Source organism: Sparus aurata, chromosome 14, assembly GCF_900880675.1.
Source record: "Sparus aurata chromosome 14, fSpaAur1.1, whole genome shotgun sequence".
NCBI lineage: Eukaryota > Metazoa > Chordata > Actinopteri > Spariformes > Sparidae > Sparus > Sparus aurata.
The window spans coordinates 127501-154954 of NC_044200.1; the positions used below are offsets into that span (position 1 = coordinate 127501).

At 41.7% G+C, this 27454-nt stretch overlaps 1 protein-coding gene across 7 annotated transcripts in view; it reads left to right on the forward strand.

Annotated features, from left to right (window-relative positions):
- Positions 1 to 26717, forward strand: part of dennd5b (DENN/MADD domain containing 5B) — a 97817-nt gene extending 71100 nt beyond the window's left edge. For 2 of the 7 annotated variants that reach the window (XM_030439906.1, XM_030439907.1), the window contains 18 exons: positions 136 to 726; positions 1264 to 1498; positions 2577 to 2727; positions 12806 to 12896; positions 13223 to 13333; positions 14132 to 14263; positions 15536 to 15688; positions 16036 to 16120; positions 18128 to 18209; positions 18424 to 18552; positions 18880 to 19001; positions 19465 to 19610; positions 20709 to 20827; positions 21008 to 21195; positions 22691 to 22773; positions 24063 to 24189; positions 24434 to 24608; positions 24804 to 26717. In XM_030439906.1, the coding sequence (XP_030295766.1) occupies positions 136 to 726; positions 1264 to 1498; positions 2577 to 2727; positions 12806 to 12896; positions 13223 to 13333; positions 14132 to 14263; positions 15536 to 15688; positions 16036 to 16120; positions 18128 to 18209; positions 18424 to 18552; positions 18880 to 19001; positions 19465 to 19610; positions 20709 to 20827; positions 21008 to 21195; positions 22691 to 22773; positions 24063 to 24189; positions 24434 to 24608; positions 24804 to 24987 (2904 nt within the window). In that variant the 3' untranslated portion in view covers positions 24988 to 26717. The other 5 variants (XM_030439908.1, XM_030439909.1, XM_030439911.1 and 2 more) reach the window with 4 other exon arrangements.
- The last annotated feature ends 737 nt before the right edge of the window (positions 26718 to 27454 follow it).

Sequence of the window (27454 nt, forward strand, 5' to 3'; positions counted from 1 at the left end):
GAAACTGTTATCTTCTGTCTTTGATGTAGAGATTTTATGTTGTTTTTGTAGTACTAGACCTGCATGTGAATTCAGTTAAAGTAAAGAAGCTCCTAAGCAATATTGTTCTAATATGAACACGTGTCCCTCTCTTAGGCCAACCTTTGTTTTGTGGACATTGACAACCACTACATTGAGCTTCCTGAGGACTTTCCCCACCTTCCCAACAAGACTGAGTTCATCCAGGAACTCAGCGAGGTGCTGCTTCGCTTTGGCATTTCTCCCAACACAGGGGCTCCACCACGGACCCGCGCCTGTCCCGGCAGCAATCCTGGCAGCACCCCCTCCACCCCTGGTAGGGAGCGTAAGACAGTTGCTCTCCGTCAGCTAGAAGACGATGGGCGTAACGGCAACTTGGCAGGAGAGGAGCTTGCTGTGCTGGAGCTACTACAGGAAAATGTCACCCTGGAAAGACTACATGCGCTGACCAAGCGCACCGGTGTGACAGTGGCCCGCATGGAAACTCTAAGGGGCAAAGTCAAAGCTCAAAGCGCTGAGTGCCAAGGAGGTCTGACAGGAGCTGAAAAGGATGAGTTAAAGAATGCCAAGCTGAACATCCAGCTGAGAGAGGTGTTTGCCAGCCGCTTCACCACCATGTTTGCCGACTATGAAGCCTTTGTCATCCAGAGCGCCCCGGACTTGGAGTCCTGGCTCACGAACAGGGAGCAGATGCACAACTTCGACAAGGTGACTAAATCAAGCACAGAGTTCTTTCTAAATTAAGTTATCTATGTGTGTCCATCTTAAATGGCTACTTTGTCTACAAATGAAAGCAGTTTCATAGTTCACAAAACATTTCAGGAGCTTAACAGCAGAGCAGCGTTTAGTGTGTGCAGCATTCTCCTAAACCACTGGAATAGATGGGGACTTGTTTAAGTTTTTTTTACCCTTTGCCATGTGTTAAATGTGTTTATGTACTGTTTATACAAATATCAATCTTTCCTTACATATACACATATAACATATCTCCTTCCCAGCAAATGTTTTCCAGCAGTTCAGTGGAAATATGGATTTCTTTTCTCTGAAAGAAATTTGCAGTGAAGCAGCAGAAAATGTTGTGTTTGCATTAAAAGGACACAGGTGATCAAAGTGATTGAATCAGGTGATTTCATATGCTGCTTTTAATTAATCTAAACAGGCTGCAACCAGCTAACATTAGAAAACTAACATTCCATAAATTTCTCTTCTCCATTCTCTTGATCTCTGTGATCATGTTTGCTCCAGGCATCGTTCCTGTCCGACCAGCCGGAGCCTTACCTTCCCTTCCTCTCCCATTTCATTGAGACGCAGATGTTTGCCACCTTCATCGACAACAAGATCATGTCCCAGTGGGAAGAGAAGGAGCCGCTGCTCCGTGTCTTTGATACACGCATCGACAAGGCCCGCCTTTACAACGTACAACGCGCTCCCAGCCTTCGATCTTCCATCTACCAGAGGTGCTCCAACCTCAAAGAGTCTGGTAAGCTCAGCATGGAGAAGTGTGAGTGCTAGAGCATGTTGGAGTGTGCTGTACCTCACAGAAAATGTCATTAAAATTGGAGCAGAAGTGGTTGGAGACGCTCATCTACACCAGAGAAGTAGTGTTTTGAATTGGCAGCAGGAAAGGAGCTGATGCTGCATACTGATTGTCCATTAAGAGAGGTCAAACAGGATGGCACTGTATTCTGATGAATACTAATGTATTCTGCATTACCACAAGCGCACACTCTGATACCGTTTTACTGCAATAGTTTTTGGTTAGACTTTTTTTCTTATTTTCTCAATTAGTGCTGCTTGGCTTTCCTTTTATAAAGCCTTTAGTTTGAGGCAGGAGGTGCGTGCACAGGACTGACTCAGACTGTTGGAGGCCAACAAGGGATCTGTGAGGCTGCGGCTTACTTTGGTATAAGTTTATGGATGTAACCACAGTGCCATGAACATGGATGACTGCTAGAGGCAGTGCTTATCACTCAATATCTTTCAATCTCGCACACATGTAGGTCGAGTATACTGTATCTATCATCAAATTCATGTGTGACCTCAGATGACCCCTGACCAGGTATAAGTACAAGTGTTATCCACAGAATCATTCCCACTCCAAGTTTTCTCACAGCTAACGAGATTCCATGTTCAAGTGGAACATGTGCTGTTTGAAAAGAGTGCATTCTGATCAAATCCAGGGGTGTGTTACAAAGGCAGGTTTTCTGCAGGAGGCTCTAAAGGAAAAAAAAAATGCAGCAGGCTGCGGGCGGTAAAGGTGAAGCTGACTCAACTTTTAGAGAAAGGCTGCCCGATGTTAAGTTGTGGTGGCCAATCAGATAAGGTAGCAATGGGACTTGTAGCGTGAATAACTGAAAAGACAGTGAATAGTGTGTCATGTGGGTCCTGGACCGAGAGCTGCAGCCTCAATGCCTCTGATGATGTGAGCTGGTTGTCTCAATGGCAGATTCAGAACCCCTTGGCTTCTAGGTGGCAGCATGTCCCTGTGCAGACCCTGTTAGTATGCATACAGAAGAAAATCTGCAGTGCTATCTAAATAGACTCTGTCCTCCCGACAGCTCAGGCCATTGAGCAGCGGCTGATGAAGATTGACCACACCGCCATCCACCCACACCTGCTGGACATGAAGATCGGTCAGGGCAAATACGAGCAGGGATTCTTCCCCAAGCTGCAGGCTGACGTGCTTAACACAGGGCCCATCAACAACAAGTGAGTCAACCTCCACACATGAAACCAACAAGTGAAGTCAGCACTTTATCGACTCGCTGGGCTGATTTTTCTACAGCTTCTCTGATATGTGCTTCATGTGTCAGCTAAAGAACCAAATTTTGATTTCTGTATCGGTTTCGGTGCTCTGTCAGATATACTCTTCACTGTTTGACTATGTGTCTTAGACCTTACTTAACCTTATTTGGTATCCTGTATTTTGTACTGACTTGTGTTTTTAATTCTTATGTGTTGTGCTGCATTTTCACTTTCACTTGGGATAAATTCTGTATATATCAATCCGTCTGTCTGTTTGCAAAAGGGAAGGAAAAACATTAAGAAAGTAAAATGAAGGAATAGTTTTAACCTTTAAAGGGATAGTTTGGGTTTTTTGGAGTGGGGTCATATAAAGTACATATCTATAGTCGGTCTGTTCCCCATGGTAATTGCAGATCAGCGCAGCCTGAGTTTGGAGGAGCAGAAAGCCTCTCCAGCCCAGACGCTCAGCTTTGTACTGCAGTGAACGTGTAGTGCCAAAAGAAGGGGGTGATCTGACTGCGATGTAAAGCGGTGTGAATTTTCTCTATACAACGTACACTTGAACGGATATTTTTTTAGGTGGGCCTTGTTTTAGGTGGTTAAAATTCGCTTTGCATCTGGACTCCGTCCACTGCAATACAAAGCTGAGCTAACGGTAGAGAAAAGACCGACTATAGATGTGTACTTTATATGACCCCACTTCAAAAAACCCGAACTATCAATTTAAGGTAACACTTTGTTAGTTTGAGCCTTTATTGGACAGCCAGCAGTAGAGAAATGACAGGAGGTGAGGACCCTTCAACCCTAAGGCCATCAGGGCACCTCTGATCTGAGCAATTTGTCACTGTGGATAAAGACCAGAAGTCCCTATTCTCAACCTGACAAAGGTGATTTCACCTGTTGCATGTAGCGAGCCACTTTCTCTTTTCTTGCCTGGATAACACCTGGATTATACCTAACAAACAATATTCCACACATCGCAGTAGATGGAGTTACCACATAATTATTACCTGGTGCAACGCCATGCTGCCTCTCTAAAGCATGAGTAACATTATTTCTCTAAACCAATTCAACCACTTCAGAGCGTACAGAACACAAACTAACGTTATTATAACTGCCTGGTCGCTTGAAAGACACTTTTTCTAACCAGTAGCCATAAAGACAAAGCTAAACACCGGAGTTAGCATCAGGCTAACAAGCTAGATTTAGCAGCAAGCTAAGTTGCTTGACTGCAACATCGTACAGCGATATGCGCTATTGTGAGTATTACTGTAACCACCGCCACCATAGCATTGTGGTTAAAACACAGAAATAAACATATGTCAAGCAGAGGTCCTTACCTGTCCAGCAGAAAAGCTGCTAACTCTGCGTCGCTCTTGAGTCCTTACAAATCCTGCAGCTCCTTCCACCTCTGAAAGTGACGCTCCAATATTTATCCTTGTTTTCTCTCTGGCTTGGTCCAATTCTTTCTTTTTACACTACACATTTCTTCTCTTCGACAAGGGCAATGGTGGGACATTCTTAGGCTCTGTTTTTGTTGTCTGTTCTCCGCCATTGTCTACAGTTTGAGTTTGAGCTTGAACGTATCTGACCAGGTGAGGGCAGACACTGTGCCAGTGCGGGGAGGGGCACTGTGCGGCGACGGGGGCTGCCAGCAGTGTATGCACGAGAATGATCGACACTTCTCAGACAATCCCCTTGGTTCTGATTGGTTATGTGAATCCGGGAGTGGTGGATTTTTGCAGACCAAATTACAGCCACTGGGTGGAGCCACAGACGGTGGATTTTTACATAGCTGACCTAATGACAGACCATAAAGACAATTTTAGCAAAAAAAAAAAAGTTACAGACTACAGCTTTAACACAGGCATGTGATTGATAACATTCTTTTGTTTATAGAGGAGAAATTCAGAGGAAGACCGTCTGTGAGGGCCGCACAATTAATCATATATCCAAACCACAGAAGCTGCATTTTTTTTTTTTTTTTTTTTTAGCATTTCTTTATTATTAATTATGATCCACCTCTTATTCACATATGCAGCACATTTTTTTACATTTAACCCCCCCTTCGAGAGAACCCCCTCCCCCCGCCCCCCTCCAAAGTTGAACATTAAGCACAGCAGTCAGTAACAAGCATGGTAGAATATCATATGGCAATAGTGATGACAAAAATTAATAATATAAACTGGAAAAATAAAAATAAGTGTACATTACAATAATTAAGAAATAATATAAAAAATAAAATAACCAGTAAAAACAGTAAAACAGACAGCAAAACCTCTCCTGTAGTATTCAACTGTTATTCCTTGGTCTGTGAAGAGCCTTCCAAAATATGTTAGATATTCTAGGTCCTACATAGTCGAGAAATGGGGTCCATATATGATAGAATAAACCAATTTTCCTTCTGGACCAGTATGTCAGATATTCCATGGGTAGAAGGTCAAATATTACTTCATGCCAATCTAAAACTGTAGGTGGCTTATTTGAAATCCATTTCAACAATATAGTTTTACGTGCAGCATATGTTAAAACATTCCACAGTTTCTGACAATGAGATCCTTTTATTTGTGGGTGTGGTAATCCCAACAACAAATACACTGGGTTCAGGTCCATGTCCTTATTAAAAACCAAATCTAATTTCAAAGCTACTTCTACCCAGAAATCCTGAATATGCACACAGGTCCAAACAGTATGTATAAAGCTACCAACTTCCTTATTACATTTCATACACAGCAGGGTTTCCTCCAGGATTTTTTTAAACCGTGGGGGAGGTCTGCCCGAGTGGAAGAGGGGTGGTGACGACGACGACGGCAACATGAATTTTGAAATGTGAAATTATGACTATTTCAAACTGAATGTTTTTCTAAATACATTATTTACTATAGGGATCCGGTACATGACTTGAAAATAATAATTGCAAATAGGATCTTGCAGTATCACTTGGCCAAAACAACAAACACAACAACAACAAATTAAAGATATAAGTTAAATAACTAAACTAGTATATACTGAATACCTCAACCTCCTTCTCTGCCTCTCCTCTTTTCTCTCCTCCACTCACCTCCTGCACTACTTCTGCCTGTGCTCTTATCTAATATAATATTGGGAAGTGTTAAATTCGTTCACATCACCAATACCACGCAGGTAATGTTAGGAATATTTAAATATTACACTTATCATGGTACACATCATTATCATTTCTAATGACTTGAGGGAATAACATCACGACAATAAGTCAAGAACATTGAGCCTCTCCTTTATGTAAGGTTACCTGACTCTCTTCCTCTGGAACCTTTCTCTTCTTTTGAAAATAATTTAATATACTCATCTGAAAATGTAACCAGAAAAGAGTCATGGCAGAAAATTACCTGGGCATTACCTAAGCTAACGTTATGTCGTGCTGTTCAAAAGGTGTATCTGAAACGTAACAGGTTTCCTCTATCAATAGAAAATTAAGTTTTACAGTTAAAAATTAATCTACAACAAAATAATATCTCTCTCTACTGTATAACCAAAGACTCGACATGCTTTAAGTGTCAATGGTACAAAAATAAAATAAAAAAAACAATCTCTCTGAAATAATGATAGAAATAATGCGTATCCTGTATTAACCAATCAGTAACACATTTATCAGGATTTTTTCTGTAGCCTAATCCATCTATACATTAGGGTCGTTTTCACTGGTTTGAACAAAACTGTATATATAGGCCTATAAAAATATATAACCTAGCTTAGGTACCTTTCTTTCACCCTTCTCTCTCCCTCCACGTCGGACTGTTGTCTCTACTCTCTTCGTCTTTAGCGCGCCGCAGCTAGACAGGCAGGTGGTGACTCCGGTGTTGGTTTTTCAAAATAAGGGTAGGCTATTTGCAGCGTAGCGTCACATTTCACGAAAAACACCATGTTTTGTGCCAAAATCACATTTCATACAATAATTTACATTAATATAAACATAAAACAACATAAAAACAAGGTTTAAAAAAACCAAAACATTATTCTGAAGGTGTGGCGGCTTTTATTTTGCTGTGGCGGTGCGCCACAATCAATTACATGTAGAGGAAACCTTGCACAGAGCTGATTTCTTTGGGTCCATCTTATGTCTGAGTTCAGGCGATATCTGAAGGCGATGTAGTAGTTTAAATTGTGATTCCTTTGCTCTATTACATATGGATATATTGTTAGCATGCTCCCATATATCTGCATCCATAGTTGTGTCTATTATCACCCCAAGGTCCTGAGCCCATGTTTGCATAATTGTAATATTAGCCTTAATGGACTTATAAAAGGCCTCATAGCACCGTCTTACTATTAGAGATAGACCGATATGGTTTTTTCAGGGCCGATGCCAATACCGATTATTAGTAGTCAAGGAGGCCGATAACCGATATTTGTAGCCGATATTCATTTGCAGTAAAAGGGAAAATATTGACATCAAAATTTTGAATAATACAAACTCCAACACTTAACTTTGAGTGTTTTTACACATAGACTTAAGTCTATCCATCTGCAATAAGTGTTTGAAAAAAAGAGAGAGAGTTCAAAGTGGGGCCACATGCTGACATATGCTCAACTCATCATGCTTAATTTACTACAGCATTTGGGAAGCCTTTAGTTGATTTTATTATGTAAATGTTATATTTTAACAACATGTGATAGCAAGGACATGTCATTCAAAACTAGGCTGCTACATTACTAACAATGAATGTAACTATAGCTGACAAAATAGTACAATAGCAAAAGAGACGATTCATCCCTGAACACCATGCAGTTCATGTAGGCTTTATGATGCAGTTGCAGTATGTCTTCAGTCTTGAACAGCAATATCCTGCTCCTCTCTACAAGAAACTGCCAAAGACAGCTTCAGGACACACTACATGACAATATGTCATTTTCTGCTGCTTGGGATATCTCAATCAACACAGAAAAAGATAAAGTAAAATAACTTGTTAGTTAAACAGCCATTATTGCCCTACAGTTTTCTCTCAGACAGACGATGCTTTGCCGTTTTGCTTTTCTGCAGCTTCTCGTGTGGCTTACACACACACACACACACACAGCCATCCCCTCAACGTGCTCTACTCTCTCTCTCTCACACACACTCACACTTCTTACTTTTATCACTGCCGACTTCCCTATCAATATCATCAGCAACCTTGTTTCAAGTGATTAAACCGTTAAAAACACTTAATAGCCTACAGCATCTTCACTTTATTAATCAGTGTTTATCATAGGAGCAGATAGCTGCCGCTAACGTATTGGGCCTCACAGTAACGTTAGTAGTCGCGAGTTGTAGAGTTTCTACAGTCTGCTGAGTGTCTACAGCCAGAGAAGGAGAAAGCGGACCGGTGGGCTAACGTTACACTAATTAAAAGCTAATCAGCCTTCACCTCAACCTGCTTCCCTGCAATAAAACTGGACTGAATTGAGTTTATTAGGTTTTTACTCTCTCACTCACTCACACAGACTTCTACTGTCACGGACGCTTTCCATATTGATATTAGCGAGTGATTAACAGGCTCGTCTGGAGGGACAGCGTGCAGCAGAGCTGCCGCTTATGTAACGTTAACGGGCTCACAGTAATGTTACTAGTAGTTGTGAGTTGTAGAGGACTGGGATGTTTATTACAATTTCGGGAGAGTCTGCTGCCTTAACATACCCTCGAAACCAAGCCCCCATGAACAGCGCCGTGCTGTGAATCCAGTTTTACGTGGTGGCTAAACTTCTTCTCCTCTCAGCTCTGTGTGAGCACTGTGCATGCACAGCTTTCACTACTGATTGGTTACAGGCAGAGCGGGTAACAGCCAATCAGATGGTGCTGTGGGTGGGACAATGCTGGAGACAAGAGTAGGGGCAGCAGACAGAGGCTCAGCTGCATCAGAGCCAAAATAACCCTGTTTTAAATTGATCTCTTATCGGCCGTCGGATAAAAAAAAAAGGCTGATCCCTGACTTGTAGGAACCTAAAAAAAATGTGTGTGTGATAGTTTGTATTTCAGTCTTAACTGGTCAAATGACATCATTCTGTCCCCTTCAAATAAGTCTTTCAAAGTTGTGATACCAGCACTTTCCCACAAGGTGAACCCATTATCTGTCATACCTGGAAGAAAATCTGTATTTCTCTGTATTGGGGTAATTGGAGACAGAGCATCAGTTCTTTTTTCCCATTTCTTAATCATGTCCCAAGCCTTTAATGTGGATTTCACAATGAAATTACAATCAACCTCTAGTTTATTCCGGTTCAGGATAAATGGGAGACTAGCTAAATGTAACGGTTTGCCTAAATTGTATGCTTCAATATCAAGCCAAACAGAGCCAGGGTCATTCCGTACCCAATCCACTAAATACCGAAATTGAGAGGCCACTTGATACAGTCTGATGTTGGGAAGTGCCAATCCTCCCTGACTCAATGGCAACTGTAGTTTGGCAAATTTAAGTCGTGGTCTTTTGCAGTTCCATATAAATTATCTAAACCATCCATTCACCGTCTTGACAGTATTATTATTTAGTAGGACCGGGATCATTTGAAATTTGTAGAGCAGACGAGGTAAAATATTCATCTTAATCAGAGAGATTCTTCCTAGCATCGAGAGTGGTAAAGAGGACCATCTCTCTAAATCATCGTGGATGCGTTTAAGCAGAGGCTGAAAATTTGCTTTAAACATACTTTGCAGCAGAGGAGTTATAAAAATACCTAGATAAACAAAACCTTCTGTTGCCCATCTGAAGGGTGACAAGCCAGGGGGAAGGGAGTGGTGTACCTGACCCAGTGGCATGGCCTCTGACTTACCAAAATGTATTTTGTTACCCGAAAACTTACTAAACTCATTTATAACAGAAAGAAAAAACATAATAGAAATTTCCGGTTGCTTGATAAACAATAAAACATCATCAGCATACAAAGAGATCTTATGTTGTCTTTGGTTAATCGATATGCCATGAACAGTGGAGTGGGTTCTAATGGCTTCTGACAGTGGCTCGATTGCAATTGCAAATAACAAAGGTGATAGGGGGCACCCTTGACGCGTGCCCCTCCCCAGAGCAAAGTCTGGAGAACATTTACCATTCGTAATAACAGCCCCTCGTGGATTATGATAAAGCAACTTGACCCATTTAATAAATTCTTCACCTAAATCAAATTTCTTGAGTGTAAAAAACAAGAAATCCCATTCTATTCGGTCAAATGCTTTTTCTGCATCCAATGACACTACCATACCTTTAAGATTATTTTGCTGACACAGCTGGATAATGTTGAGTAACCTTCTAACATTATTACATGAATTCCTTCCAGTAATAAACCCTGTCTGATCAATATTAATAATAAATGGAAGGATTTTCTCTAATCTTAAGGCTAGTGTTTTTGATAAAATCTTGAAATCTAAATTTAGCAGGCTGATAGGTCGATAGGATGAACATACATCAGCTGGTTTGTCCTTCTTAAGAATCTGGCTAATGCTCGCTTCTGTAAGCGTTTTGGGAAGAGTTCTCTTCTCAAAGGAGTGATTAAACATGGCAAGTAAAGGTTTCATCAGTAGCAGTTTAAAGCGCTTACAAAAGTCCGAGCTAAAGCCATCAGGGCCTGGAGCTTTTCCTGATTGTAAAACACCAACTGCTTCAGTTACTTCTTCCAGTGTTATAGGTCTATTCAACACTCTCTTTTGTTGGTAATTAGGCTTAGGCAGGTTCAGGTTGGAAAAAAAGCCCTCAATGAGTCATAATCAGACCACGAGAAAAAGCCTTACATGTCTCCCATAAAATAGAAGGGGATACATCAGGTGTGTTATTACAAGAAAAAAATATCTGAAACTCAGTCTGAAAAAAAGATATGAAATTCGGGTCATCCAACAGATGATTATTAAACCGCCATTTACTCGATCGTTGTTGGGCCTCTCCATGTGAAAAATTTAAATAAACTGGGGCATGGTCCGATATCGTAATGCTCCCAATCTCGCAGGATGAAACAGAATACAGCATTGTTTTGGGGACAAACAAGTAATCTATTCTAGAGCTACTTTTATGCACTCCCGAGAAGAATGTGAATTCTTTGTTGTTTGGATTTAACGCTCGCCATACATCCAAATAGCCTAGTTCATCACATACCTCCACTGTTGCTCGCGCCTGTTTAGTAGGGTTAGTTCCTTCAGCAGGAGATTTATCAATGTGAGGGTCTAATATGCAATTAAAGTCTCCGCCAGCAAGTGACTGAGCACAATCCAACTCCGCTAATTCTAAAAAGGCTTTTGTTATGAGACTAGGAGGATGACCAGGTGGGGCTTAGACATTTAAAATAGAAATATTTTCGCCAAACAGGCATCCTTTTATTACAACATATCTTCCTGCATCATCCTTAGTGCAGGATTCTAGCGTAAAAGGAAGCCGTTTGTTAATAAGGATACAAACTCCTCTGCTATTGGACGTGAACGACGAAAAAAATACCTGTCCTACCCATTCCCGTTTAAGTTTTTCGTGCTCTGTATCCTTCAGATGGGTTTCCTGAAGTAGTGCTATATCAACCCCTTCTTTTTTTAGATATGTCAGTATTTTTTTTCTTTTCACAGGATGATGTATGCCTCTAATATTCCATGTACATACCTTAAGTGTAGAGTTAGTCATGATACCTGAAAAAATTAAATATAACAAGATTCGGTCGTTGCCTTAGGTCTGTATGTATCATACCATCCATAATCTAATTCTCTCCATGCTCCATACCTTGTTACCAGAAAAAAAAAAACAGAACAAAAGAAACTCAAATTGCTGCGCTGTCTCCCAAACCCCTGTAACAAACACTTGTACATAACTCTGGCCTCGGCAAAAGCCCGACGTCTCCTCTGAGTTCCGCTGGAAAAGTCCTGGGAAAAAAAGATCCTGCTGTCCTCAAAACGGACATCCTTCGCCCGCCTGGCCGCCTCCATCACCCGGACCCGATCGCCGTAGTGGTGAAATCTTACAATCATAGCGCGGGGATAAGGTCTGCGCGGGTCGGTTCCCCTCCTCGTTGGCCCCGACACCCGGTGCGCCCTTTCCAGCTTTATTTTCCCGTCTTTGGTGGTCAGCGTCAAAACTTTGGGAAGCCACGACTCCATGAACTGCACGGCAGATGAGCCCTCTGAAGATTCTGGCAGGCCGATTACTCTGAGGTTTTACGTCTGCCTCGGTCCTCCTGGTCATCCAGACGCTCTTGCAGCGAGACCACAGCTTTTTCCAGGTACGAGACACGTTTCTCCGTCTCGACATTCACGTCCTCCACCTCGGAGATGCGTTGTTCGGCTTCCCCAACACGTTTGGTTGTGTCTTGCAACTCTTTCGATACTTCGCCAATCTTTTGCAGAAAAGAGTCAAACTTAGCCTCTATTACCTCGGATATGTTTGCCGTGAATGTGGCCATGGCTTTGGTCATTGCTGGGCTCAAAACTTCGGTCTCCTCAGTCTCTGCGCCGCCATCTTGTGCCCTCTCCGCACTGCTAGCTGCAGCGTTCTTCCTCTCCTGTGCCTTTCTCGCGGTTTTTGAAGCCATTTTAACAAAAGCTTTACCCCAAAAGTGGTCCAGTGACATCAGCTATATTTCAGCAAGTGCATTTATCAAATTCGGCTGAATTAATCATCAGTATCAGGATATGTTTGCCTCGACAATGCGGGAGCTCACACCAAACGCTGCTACTCGGTCCGCATCACCGGAAGTCCCCCCGCATTTTTTTTTTTTTGATAAGGTAATCTGTGACAAACAGCTTTATGATAAAATACTCAAGTGCTGCAGAGATGCCTGGCCTATAAACCTTGTTCTACAGATGTGAGCAAACATATCGGTTTGATACAGACCCCAACGAATGTCACTTCATCATAAAGATAAATACATCGTGACAATAAATTTCTGATGCAAAAACGATCATTCCCACTAATCATGAATCATATTAAATTGTTTTATCTGTTCAGCAATGATTTACAGTAAAAGTGTGGTTTTTTTTCCCCTTATCATGCACCCTTCTTCTGTGAATGACATTAAACCATTTTAAAAGGAAGTGATAAAAGTTGTAATTTCACAACTACAGGTGGTCTCATAGGAGTGCAACAGCTCAGCAAAAGAAAGGCCGTCACATACAACAAACGGAACATCTGAGCCTCGACAACGACCTGAAAGAGGTAAAAAAAACCTCACTGCCAACCTGTAACCTTCTCCTTGAACTTCCCTCTCCCCTCCTCTGTTCTCTAACATTATGTGGTATACAAGCATGTCTTTATTTTTCTGTAAGTCTCTGACAGCATATTTCTGTTTGTTTTTGTTCTGTAATTTAATTCTTGTTCTTCTCTGTTTGAGCTTTAGTTTGTTACTTTTCCATCCCTTTTTAAGACTTCATCTGCTCGCTGCCTTCTCTTTTGTTCCCATCTTTCCTGTCTGCTTGCTCGTGTGTCCCGTGCCGGTCGGTCGGGGGTTGGGTCCTACCCTCCCTCCTCCTCCTCCTCCTCAGCAGGTGGAGGGCTGTCTGGTCTTGCAGAACTCCATGGCGTTTTGGGAGTGGGACAATGCGTCCCCTCCACCTAACAAACCGCCTAAAAAATCTGCCTCAGCATCCTGCCTGGTATGTGAAGGAGCTGCCTCTGTTGTGGACTCCCTCTCACAGACCCCACCCCTCCACCTCAAGCCCCACTCCACACTTTACACTCATTCAAGGTTTCCCACTGTTCTTAAGGTCAAACATTTTTATAGAGATTTGCTGTGCAATTCAACTCTTGTATTTGCCCTCTCCTACACTTATCTTAAGGGGACAGTTCACCTCCAATTCAATTTATAGTTATAAATGCTGGTCTGACTGGGCCCTGAGAAGAAGCTTTATTCTAGTACTTTATTGCAGGGAGGCCAGTGGAGTCACAGTATGGTAAATGTGGAAAAAAACAGCTGTGATGCTTCAGTTATGACTTCAGTGGGAACCCTGCTCACCCCCCCAACACACACATCCTTTCTTAAAAGACATCCCCTGTCACGTCCATTCTTGTTGACTCACATGAATCTTCACTTTTATAAAAAAAAATCACAAGCCATAGTCATCATAGCATTTCTACTCCAGGGGTGGCATTCTTCGTTTGATCTTGCAGCATATTTTGTCAGATTTACAATAACCACAGTGAAACAGACAGAAGTGAGACACAGCTGCAGTTTGAAATCAGATAAATGTATCTGTGCCACATAGAAGTGAATGTTTTTTCTGACACATCCTGTTAATTTGCAGTAGAACGTGTGTGCTTCTGAGGTTTAATATCTCAACCATTAGCTTATGTGCATTACAAAATCAAAAAGAAACAGCAGGTATGGTTCAGTTCAGGCCTGATCGTAGCGTGGGTTCTCCAAAACTCACTAGTTTCTTCTGTTTGACCTTTAGAAGTACATGCAGGAGGCCCGCAACCTGGGGAAGAACCTTCGACAGCCCAAACTGTCTGATCTGTCGCCTGCTGTCATCGCCCAGACCAACTGGAAGTTTGTGGAGGGGCTGCTAAAGGAGTGTCGCATGAAGGTGAAACATCCAAACACAGCATTTCTCAGCACTAAGGAAGGACTGAATTCATTAGTACAGTCGTTTACTGACATCATGATTGATACCTTTCCTCAGTCTGATAACATCTGTGGTTTTCATGAGCTTAAAGATCATCGCTCAGGATGCAGGCAAGCATGGTATCTTGGCCGCAGAATTCTGCAGATACTAAGATACAAACACAGGAATATCAGAAACTTAATTGTTTCAAAAATATTTAGATGGTTTATTCAAAAGGCTCTTTGCTCCTGTGTTGGAATGCACAGAGACACACACAGACCCAATGACACCGGACTGTAAAGAAAGGCATGAGAAGACATGCCTTGTTCCATCAAGCACAGACTTTGCATCCCCATGCATCCTCACCCTTTTTATTATCTATAAGGAACATTTCACTCACTATTTATAGGCAGCTATGGGTGTTACATGAAGTTCACAAAAGGTGTGATTTCAGCCTGCTTTAGGAAATGTAAGGTTGTCTCAATCATTATGTTTGCTTATTGTTGCTTAAAATCAGTCTTTGTAGTCTCATCCACAGATTTTCGATTTTTAAATCACTCACGACTTTTGATAAAACATGAGCAGTTACATTAGTCTCTTCCTGCACGATGCAGCATCCTCTTTCTCTCATGAAAAAAGTAAAAAAAACTCTCATGAGGCAAATAACAAAAGTCAAAGGGGAATTCCAGCATTTTTTAAACTTGGGCCCAAACATTTTGGTTTGTAAGTAATTGATTTACAGATACTTACCATAAGTTTTGAAATGGCCCAGCTGTAGAGACTCACTTCTCGTGAGAGTTCATAGTGGACGTAACTTTGATGGTTGGAATTCCCCCAAGCGTTTAGTTGTAACCATGCTGAGGTGATCCACTTGACTGATTACAAACCTCTTGGTAAGTATGACTAATTTACACACTAAGACATTTAAATATAGGGCCCAGGTTTAAAAATACAGATATTCCTCTCAAAGGTAATTCTGGTCATGATTTTGATTTGAAGTTTCATTCTCATGAAAACAATAAAAACTTTGTCTAAGTTGTTTGTCATATACATTCATTTTACAACTATTATTATTTTAACTTCTTTATGAATTGTCTTAATTGTTCTGTTTCATTATTTATTGTGTACAAAGTGTGTTTGAAATCTCTATTCTAAAATGATGACATCAGCCAACCCAGTACCTTAGAGTAGCACATTAATGACTATCCCCTAAAGTCATACTTATAGCTATATTGATGTTGTGTTTATGTCCAGACTAAGCGTATGCTGGTGGAGAAGATGGGATGGGAGGCGGTGGAGCTGGGTCACGGTGAGGCCAACATTACTGGACTGGAGGAGAATACTCTGATCGCCAGCCTGTGTGACCTACTGGAGAGGATCTGGAGCCACGGGCTGCAAGTCAAACAAGTCAGTGCACAGGCATACACACACACACACAAACACACACACAGAGTCAGAGGAACATTTAAACACACAGGGAAACATAAATAATGCTTCATACTCTCACAAACCGGCGCACTTGCATCAGATTTATTATGAAGTCAATCTGCTGGCACACACCCACTTCTGCTGTCAGTAAAAGCACAGTGGTTAATCAAGTGCTTATGACCTTATCGGATATTGAGGCCTAGAGGTTATATATCTTGATAAATCCTCTTTATGTGTGTGTATAATCTGTCCCTTAATCAGCGAGCTGCCTTTATGTGTGTGATTTAGGTTATCTTAAACACTTTATCCTAACCCTAACCTCTCAGGGGAAGTCGGCCCTATGGTCCCACCTGCTGCACTACCAGGCCCGAGAGGAAAGGCTGCTGGAGCAGCAGCAGGCAGAGTCACCAGGTAACACACACACACACACACACACACACACACACACACACACACACACACACACACACATATATATATATATATATATATATATATATATACATATATATATATATATATACATACATACATACATACATACATACATACATACATACATACATACACACACACACACACACACACACACACACACACACACACACACACACACACACATATATATATATATGTATATATATATATATATATATATATATATATATATATATATATATATATATATATATATATATATATATATATATATATATATATATATATATTTATATATATTATAGAATACAGTATTGGAATCTCTCATTGTCACCCCTCTATAAGGATGCTTCATACTCTCATAGATTAAATAACAATATATTCTGTCCAGTGTGCATTTGACGTAGCTTTCTATCCTGCATCATCTAACACACTAGTGCAGTGCCCGTAAGAAAAGTGTATTCCTATAAAAAAGTGGGAGGTTAAGGAGCTTTTTCATGGATGGCCAAATGAGGCTGTGTTTGAAGGTGGGACGTCAGGGATATTTAGGTTTGTTGTGAAATCTGATATTCCAGGGTATAATTGGCTGTTTTTGACTATTTTTGATTTTGCCATTATATTTCATCTTAAAAGCTATTTACTTGGTGTCATTATTTTCAGCACAACCTCACATGTGTGACTGTACAGTTATTTTTTTTATTTTGACATACTGTATTAACACAATGGACCTAAAATCACAAAAAAAACATGAAATCCGAGTAGAAAAAGTTAGATTTTTTTAACCACAAATATGTTTAACAATCCATTTTTTTTTTTTACTTATAATGCAAATATAAATTGTTGTTTATCTAAATGTGTGCATACATTTAAAAAATTTACAAAGTTATATGTAACTATTTACATTTAAATGCAGGCAATGCTCAGGTCTGCCTGTGCTCCTTCCAGCTGAATGAAGAGCTGCACTGCCTGCTCCACATTCAGCTTCTCCTCATTAACCAAAAAAACGACTCCACTACTCACTAAACACACTACACCAAACACTATATAACACACTAACTACACACTCCAAACACGCTAAATGTCACAAATCTCTCAACTCTCACACACACCGGCCGTCGTTGCATGTCAATCATCCGCCTAGGTCCCTCCCACAACTTCCTGTTCCTCAACAACCACACTTGCTGCTTGGACACTTTCATGACAAAAGCCCGTTTTTACCGTTTCTTCCTGCACCAGAAAGAAAGCAAACGTGACGGCGATGTTCCGCGAAAAAGCGTGGTGGACATTATTTACCCTTGGTCCGGTTTTGGACGTGCCGATGCTTCCGGTCCGTCGCCTCGGGAGGTGGACCGTGTAGCTAGCCGCTAGCTGCTTGCTAGTGGCTAGCTACACACGAACATCCACAGATTCCATTTCCACTTTGTTGTCCGCGCGTCTCCGGATCTCCTCAGACCCGAACAGACTAGGTCCGGACTCGTTTAATCTCATTAATCCACAACAGTCAGTTTAGATGCACAGAACAGAACAGAACGGGACCGAACCACCGGCAAAATCCCGGTCCAGCTCGCGCCGCTGCAGGTATAAATCTGCTTGTTTCTTAAGGTGGGGGGTCGCGGTGGGCTCTGCAGTGATTGGCTCTGGTGCGCGCGTGGCCACGGTGTGCTGTGATTGGCTCTGGTGCGCACGTGACTGTAGTGGCTCCGGTGGACAATGCTCGTGGAATTTGTAAAGCATTTATGAAATAATTTATTAACGGTATCATTGCAGTCCAAACAAATGTGAAATATCACACCATTGAACCAAGCAGCAGCCATGTTGAAACTCTCAGGTCAGTCTGATCCTGATCCGCAGAGATATTTGAGGAACACACACACACACACACACACACACACACACAGACAGACAGAGGTTCCGTGTATTTATAGATAGATGATTTCTGACTGCAACAAAGCCATCATATGCTGTATCTCTCCTTAACAGTGTCTCATGTTCCTGAGAGGAGGAAGTCTGATTGTTCCATAGCGATGCCGTCTGTTCGTGTGTCTCTCATACAGGATATGAGGTGTGTGTTGCTGTCGTCTAACTTGTCGTGTCAGTCACGTGTCTCTAACCAAAACTCCTCAGAAACCAAAATTCATGTAGGAAAAAAATCCACAAACAAAGATTCATGTTTCTTCTAGGGGAGTGTTGAATATTATAGTGATGAGGATGGATGTTTATGCCTATGTTCCTGTTTTTATGAGCTTGTGAGATCTCTCTACTGTGTGTCTACTCAGGCATATCCAGAGTATGTCAGAGATAAAGACAGATGTCGGACGAGCGAGAGCCTGGATCCGTCTGTCCCTGGAGAAGAAGGTGCTCTCTCAGCACCTCAAACAGCTGCTGTCCCGGCAAGCCTTAACCAAGTGAGTACATAGAATACACACACAAATACACTCATGCAACTGATAGGTGAGATAGATTCCTGTGTTCTCATCTCGAATGCAGCTGTACTAATGTTATTGCATGTCCCAAAGATTATTCAGAGTAAACAAACTCATTTGTGCTCATCCCTGAAGATGTTTCTCATAAATCTTTGTCTCTTTGTCCCTTTTGCTTGGCTTTTCCAAGCTTTGTCTCAGTGCATTTGAGTGTGCTCACTGATGCCACCTATTGGAGAGACAGTGGCTTCTTTCTTGCATGCCAGCCTCCCAGTTCATGTTGATGTAAAACATGTTGTTCTGTCTCAACAGGAATCTGTACAAGCGTTATGCCTTCCTGCGCTGCGAGGAGGAGAAGGAACAGTTCCTCTTCCACCTGCTCTCTCTCAACACAGTTGACTACTTCTGCTTCACCAGCGTCTTCACCACCATCAGTACGTCCTCCATCAGCTGCATATGACCTATGACATCTCTTCAAGAACACATGAGCTCAATATTAAATCCAAACCTCAGTCTAGAACACAAGTCACTGAGCATTCCAGTACTTTTTTTACAAACAGGGTTGTTCTCACTAAGTATTTGTTTTGATATTAACTTTACTTCAGAAGATGGTTGCGCACAAAATAAGTGTAGTACCTGAAGTTTATGCACACCTGGGGATAATAAAGGCTTAGATGTAGTGAACAAAAATGGATGATTTATTATTCTGTTGCTGTAAGATTAGTTGAGTTGTAGACGTTTTCTACACGTGTTTGCACACAGACCAGCTAAACCTCTCACATAGATAGATGACTGCAGACCCTACAGAAATTGATCCATTTAGAATGACGTACATTGTGTCTAATTAACATGTTGATGTTTACTTCTCTGCTCCGGTGCTGACTTGTTCCCCTGCAGTGATCCCATACAGAGTTGTCATCATCCCCATCAAGAAGCTGAGCAATGCCATGACCACTTCCAATCCCTGGGTGTGTGTGTCAGGAGAGCTGGGAGACTCGGGCATCATGCAGATCCCCAAGAACGTCCTGGAGATTACCTTCGATGTGAGTACTATGATCTCTGGCAAGCTGAGCACACGGTCAGTCACTGCGGTTTGTTGATTGGAGTGCAGTGTGGGTGATGTTGGGTTTGTGTGTGTCAGATATGATCTTCAGTTACACTCACTGTTTGTGTCCTTTGTGACTGTGAAACCATCACACTCTACATGTTAGCAGCACTTACATTAAAGCATCAAAATAATGTTCTGCTTGGTCTTGGGTCCTGGCATGTAGATATTCTTTGACATGTCCTACCCATACTTAAAGTCACAGTTCTGTGTGGCATTTTAACCACTGCGAAAATCCATTCTGAATGGGGCTCCAGACTTCCTGCTGCCCTCTTCACACTGCATGTGTTCTGAGATCGCCATCGCATCATTTTTATTGTCCATCCATTGTGTCTAAACAAGTGTTTAATGTCTCCCAGTCTGCTTTCAGGCCTCACACGCACATCTCTGCTTTTTTTAAGGTTAGAGGACGCCCTGACCCCCTTTTCCCATCATCCCCTTCTATCTTTTTTACATGCTTCTGTTCCAGTTGTCCTTTTGTCCTAGGTGCTACTGCCCTGTTGTCAGCCTTATTTTAGTTCATACTGAGTCATAGTTGGTCGGATATTTTGCAGCAAAGTGTTTTCAGAATAGCTATACTCACACCTATAAATCGAAATGCTTCTCTGTGATATATGTAATTATTAGCACTGCTTAAAACTTCTAAAATTTGGTTTAAAGAATAAATTTACATTTTTTGGAGGTTAGTGTTATTTCCACAAATGTGGAAACTTATGCCCAGTGCATGCTGGGATAGCATCCTTGAAAATGACCAAGAATTATATTAATCAAATTCTCATTTCCATGAATTAAGCATGTGAATGAGATGAATAAAAATGTAGAGAACTGCAACAAAAATCTTACAACATTACTCTATTCAATTAATGTGAGGACAGCAGTTTTAACAGTGTTGGTAATTGGCTGTAAATCAAGTTGTGTATTCATTATATCGGTTGTACAGAGTATATAAAGTAGAATTTGGGCAGGATGATTAAAATTAAAAGCACATTGCATCATGTAGATTTTCTCTCCACTGTGTGTATGTGTCTATGTTTAGTGTCAGAACCTGGGAAAGTTGACCACTGTGCAGCTGGGTCATGATAATGCTGGACTCCTGGCTAAATGGCTGGTGGACTGTGTCATGGTGCGCAATGAGATCACAGGACATACCTACAGGTGAGTGCAGGCAGAGCATTTTAATTCAGGTTCGCGGCAATGTTGATCAGCCTACACTGAAATATGCAGTCCAAGTTGTTTTTAGAGCAATTAAATAGAAAGAAAATACATAATAAACAGAGCGAAACAACCAATAGGACCAAAACAGATTCACCACCTTGCTCTTTCTGTCTGTTCAAGGTTTCCATGTGGTCGGTGGCTGGGTAAGGGCATAGACGATGGCAGCCTGGAGAGGGTCCTGATTGGTGAACTAGTGCTGTCCAGCGGAGAGGAGGATTCAGGGAGATGCTGCCGCACTCCCCCACTGCAACGCTCGCCATCCCAGACCAGACGCATCAGCATCACATCTCTGTCTGGGCGAGGGTACAGTAAGTATCTGTCAGGATTCACATACCGATGTGCAGGGATGGGTCAGATCAAGAGAAATATAGTATAGGTAGAGATTTAAGGAGAGTTTATATACAGAGAGGAGAAAATAGCACTGAACAGTCAGCTTAGCACAGTAAGCTAGGATTTGAAAGAATCATTTTACACTCTCAGGATCGGCCATAACGTGGAGACACTTCTAGTTCGAGTGACACTTGACCGACAGCATTGTATACGTAAGCCATTGCATCCTCAATTCAAAGGGACTTGCACTATTTGGAGAGAGCGCAGGCCTACCTAGTGCCACCGTAGCAGACAAAGAATTGCCCCCGCCATTCCCCTTCTGACAGAAGAGGAAGTCGGCGAGCTGTTTCTGTTTCTCCTCCGTTAGATATATTGCCCGCAGGCTAGTCATGCGGAGGGCTGCCCGCATCGGAAGATCCTGTGACACCCGCTGCAACAGTGCATATTTTATACCCCGTGGCAGTTTTTGTGAAAAACAGTCAAGGAGTTGTCCAACCAGACATGCTTCTTCCCCCTCAGGTGTGGCAGGAACTGCCTGAGTGCTAGGTGCACAGCCCATACCTCCAGTACATTGATGTTCTCTGTGCGGTTCTGAGCAGACCACTGCCCCAAAGTTCTTCTATACTGCAGCCCATCCTGAGTAGCAGGCATCCAACGTCTCACCACGTGGAGGCAGAGCAAGGAGGCACAACTGTGACACCCTGAGCCACCTGCCTTGGATCCAAGTGAAAGCCAACTTTGCAGGGGCACAATGTCAGTATGCCCAAAGCAGCTGAAGCAGCTGTCATTTTGCCCAAATGGTGAAGAAACCAACTGTATTGCAACTCCTTGCCCCGTCAGAAGAGGGGAAGGAGGTGAAGGATGTCCTCCATGTGTTGAAGTAGTGACAGTGTTGAGAGCAACACCAATGACTGCTTTGCGCAATGCTTCCCAAAGATCACCTAGTGGCCCAACCAGGCCACCTGCAGCTACATTTTATTTCTGAAAATTTCTTACAAATTACACATCCAATTCCAAGTCATTAAACAGCCAGTTAAATTAAAATTTTACCAATCCATTAATATGTACTTTTTGAAATGTATCAGTTGGCTGTAATGTTTGCAAACTCCAAACACAATATTTCAATGCTCTTTCTCTGCTAGAAATGAAACTGTGGTGGAGAATAACTTAATAATTGGCCTAAAAGTGATTAAAAAAAAACTAAATATATTGAGTCTACAAACACTGGAATGTAACTAAAATACCCTCCATGGGTGAATCATATTAATCATATAATTTTTACTCCCCCAAAGTCTTATAAAGCCGAACATAACATTACCAAGGACTTGACCTCAGCATCTTCAACACTAACTGTGGCCTTGTTAACATTATAATTGACAGTATTAAACAGCAGTTAGGCCATGCTCATAATGTAAGGTTGATGGCACTTCCTCTCTGTACTTGTATATTGATGCAGCTGTTTTTTTATTCTAGAGCCGACCTCAGCCCAGATTCAAGAGGCCATCGGGGAGGCTGTGAACAACATCATCAAACACTTCCACAAGCCAGAGAAAGAGGTAAGTGACTGATCTCAGTATCACTAGTGTATCAACTGCTCTGAATAACAATAACGAAAACTTGTATATCATTTGCTTTCACTGCCGTACTTTCTCTAAATCCTTCTCATCACTAAACTGTCTGGATTAAACACTCTGTCTGTTCCTATCCACTGACTGTGTTTATTATGTTAGTGGTGTTGTGTGGCTGGATCAACAGCACTTCTACTGCCACAGCCAAAGAAACAGATGTGCTACAAATATCTCAGGCCACTTTATACAGCACACTGTAATTGGCCTCTGTCATAGGAGTGATGGAGAGAAATTAAAGCTGAGAGTGATTCATACAGCTTCAAAGAGGCCATAAACCAGGCCAAACTGAAAATCCGTCACAATGAAGCCAGCAGACTTGGAATCAACAGTGTTGCAAGTGATTGTGGGCCCTTGAACATTGTTTGCTAAAAGTAGCTGAGTTAAGAGAATCTCACAAACATTCACAAGGCATGCCAGTACTAAAACCAGCCAACCAACCAAAAGTAAATGGAAATAGACTCCTTGGTCACTAAAAAAATCACTCACAAACTCATTGCATTGCAGGTAATGAACTTCATTATGTCAGTGTTTTGGAAAAATATACCCACATAAAAAAGAAGCATTGCATGCTGGCTGGTGAGTCAGCACTATAGAATTGCATCATAAAAAGAAGACTTTATGACCACTGGGGAAAAAAGATGTTACTATATCAATCAATCAACTATATAGTCAGTGTTTGATAGCAAATACAGTATACCCGATGAGTCATTAATTCACTAGAAGCAGCTGTAAATGATATTCGTATTCTAGCAACGTATCAAAAGAGTGAAAACGTAGCCAATCCTTGTTTAGCTGTCCGGCTACAGCTTCACTGTTTTGGTTCACTCCTGCCGGTCTCAAAGCAGATAAGACAGCAGATAGTTGTTTTTAGGGAAAAGGCTCTAGTAAACTACTACAGACCGTGGTCAGGTTTCCATCTAGGTACAGGGGAAATTTTAACAACATTTTGGGAGAATCTGCCAAAGAAAATAAGCAGTAAGTGCTACTAATTCTTTAACTTATAATGTTGAAAAGATTTAGAAAACAAGATGGAAATATGAATGTCTTTGGTTCGTTATCACTGTGAGGAATCTTAGAAAGTCTCATTGCCTTGGTGGGTATTTCACATGCATGTACATCATTTGTTGCCTGATTGCGCATCAAAACCAGTGGATGACCTCTGTTCTCTCTGTGTGAATCATCTGTTGATGTTTGGTCTCATGCTTGTCTTCATGCAGAGAGGCAGCCTGACCGTGCTTCTGTGTGGGGAGAACAGTTTGGTGGCGGCCCTGGAACAGTTCTTCCATCATGGCTTCAAGTCTTCCCGTCTCTTCCAGAAGACTGTGTTTGTGTGGGACTTTGTGGGTAAGTGTGAAGCGACAGCGCCATCTGCTGCTAAAGAGATGAACTATTTAATTTTTGGGGGGTTTTGAGCATAGGTTGCTCCATCTTTACACAATTCATCCTGGTTTTCTCATTATTTTTGTTATTTGGTATTTTTTGATCATTTGTTTATATGATATTCATATGTGTTGAATATCATATATACAAACGATGATTTATATGGATTCAAACTCTGAGCGTGTATTGTCACCCCCTCCCTCTGCAGAGAAGGCTGTCATCTACATGGAGTCAGCTGACCAGATGGGAGACCTCCAGGAGACCGCTGAGCCCCTGGGGATGACCTGTCAATCACTCTGTCACTATGTCAACGCCATCAACTCCACCCCCAGGAATATTGGCAAGGATGGGAAGTTCCAGCTGCTGGTCTGCCTTGGAGCCAGGTCAGTTTCAGGAGGCCACAGCTCTTATGTACCTAACCTTGAACATGACTGCTTTTTAATTCCGTTATGTTTATATGTCGTATTCACAGCAAACATGGGTTGGCAATACATGTCACTCTTGTAGTTGTTGATATCAGAGCTCTCAGGTCAAAGAGTGGTAGTTTTTGGAACATACTCTTACTGTTTGTTCTGCAGAGACCGTCTGCTGCCCCAGTGGCTCCCCCTGCTGGTGGAGTGCCCAGTGATCCAGCAGATGTACGAGGACATAGCCCTGCTCAGAGACCGGACCACTGTCAACGCTCTCATCGGAGTCCTGGAAACACTTCACGACTTCCCCATTACACTGGAAGCTTCGCTGATCAAGTGCATAGACCTTTAGTCCCAAGAGGAACCATCGGGGTCAGCTTGACTCTTTCCTCCAAAACCCTCCCCTCAAAACCACCGACTTTTAGTCAATTAGCTCTGGGACTGGACACAAGGAAGGTGAAAGTGAGGGGCAAGAGAACAAAACTGACAATTGAAGAAGACTGCAAAACCACTGGTGTGTTTTTTGTTTTTTGTTTTTTTCCTTTTAGTAACAGCTGCAGACATTTGCCTGTGTCCTAGCTGTGTAGCATAACCTACTTCAGTAGGTAGAGCTAGGTAGACTGTGTGATGAGTTCTCTTTTCTTTACCTGCCTCTGGCAATTACAGCACCACTGTCCCTACTCCCTAGCATTAGTATTAGCATTAGCATTAGCGAGCATGCTGGCGGAATGTGGATTGAACAGATGACCTCAGGAAGAGACTAAGCTTTTGCTGACACACTGGAAGAAGGATTATGACAAGTTGGTGATGGAGTTCTGTTCTGTAACCTACTGACTTGCAGACAGTGCAGTGGTGTGGGGTCACCAGCCCTCCATGACGCTCTTTCTTTAATATGCTTGACTTCAGTTGGGTATTTTCTACACTCTTGGCCTGCGGATGAACACAAATGCTGATTATCAGTGGTTCAGAGTTAGGAGCTTTTGCTGTTGCTGCATGGACATTAATTCCTACCAAACTATAAGCATTGACCTGGCTGTATGTTTTGTGTAGTTGAGTGTGTACCATATTTTAAGGGTGTGTCTGCTGCTGTGTGTGTCTGTTGGCCCTTCATTTGTTTTACATTTATTTTCCAACTGAAAGTCTACATTATGTGTGTCTGTGTCTATGTGTTGTGACTGTTTGCCAATATTGTCACCTCAATAGTAGCTACAGTGTTCAACAAAATAATTCAAGAGCTTTGAACTACATCATGTTTGTTTAGCTGTCACAGACTCATCACATGACTTAACTGTAGAACTTTGTGGTTGAAAGCTCTGGCAAAGGTTAGGAAGTGAATCTTGAGTTAAGAATATGTCAATTTTATTTTTTTTAAACAACTAAGCAATGTTCTTTTCTTTAAAGGTTCAGCCATTTGTACTTATTGAACATACCAAGTAAATCACATGGTAAACAAACAGCTCTAGCCTGGTCATAAATACAGCTTAACTACGACTAATAAATCTTGATTTTTTATTTTTTTTAACCTCCTACTAGATTCATAAATGGAAAGTCTGTTTATTATAGTGGATAGTTAATTTTTTTGGGCTTGTTTTCTTAAAGGTGCAATATGTAAGAAGTGGCTGACTGTTGAATTACTACTCCAAACAAATGTGGGGTAGCATGTCAACAGATAAACTGCTAACCGTAGCGGCATTCAGCTAGTAAGCCTAGTTAGCAGTGCAGCTAGCAGTCCGACTGGCAGCTTGGAGATCTGAGGGACTGTTAGTGTTGTTTAGACAACTTGCACTGGAGCTTTGGATTGCCGCCAGAAGGAGGATCTATCAAGGAATGCTGGGAGAGAGTGGTGCCATAACATTACATCAAAACTGTTATTTCTTCAACTTGATAATTTAAATGTTTCTTTTATTGTTTTAGACTTTACTTCTTACATATTACACCTTTAAATCCTGCTTCACAATGCATAAAAAAAGTGTTTGTAGTTGTATGCAACAATGTACATAACACTCGTAGATTGATTTTCAAATTGTTCTAAAAGGAATTGTTCGACATTACTGGAAATACAGTTTCTATCAGAAAGTGAAATGAGATGTTTGAAGTCCATGTCATTAAAGGAGAACTTCGGTCGATTTAAACATGCAGCTTCATTGCTCAAGCTACCCTCGACTTGCCAGTACCGAAGACGCGAAAACATTTGGTCCAGCCATTACAGAGCTCCGTGAACGGAGACTTAGCATTGAACGCTAACAGCATGGGGTCAGAACTTTACACTGTGTTTTAAGCGTCTTAACATGCTCCACATCTCACACCAAAAGTTATGCAACATCAGCAGACACCTTAGCACACAGCACTGTAGCGTGTATGACTCAAAATGAATAAAAAAGTAGTTAAAACAGTGTGTTTGTGCAAGCAGCTACTTACCTGTTTGTTGACATCCGCGTCTTCCGGTAGCTAGACCAAACTAGCATATCCACCTAGTGTGCACTTAACAGGCTTAACAGGCTATTGTAAGGCTAATGGCTCATGACAGGCTGTAACATGGACATGTACATTATGAACATAAACACGAAAATGCTGGAATACGTTTCCGTCTCCGCCAGTGAGGGTGTAAGCGCACGCTCGATGGATTGACTAGTTTGGTCTAGCTACCGGAAGATGCGGATGTTAACAAACAGGTGAGTAGCTGCTTGCACAAACACACTTTTTTAACTACTTTTTTATTAATTTTGAGTCATACACGCTACAGTGCTGTGTGCTAAGGTGTCTGCTGATGTTGCATAACTTTTGGTGTGAGATGTGGAGCATGTTAAGGCGCTTAAAAC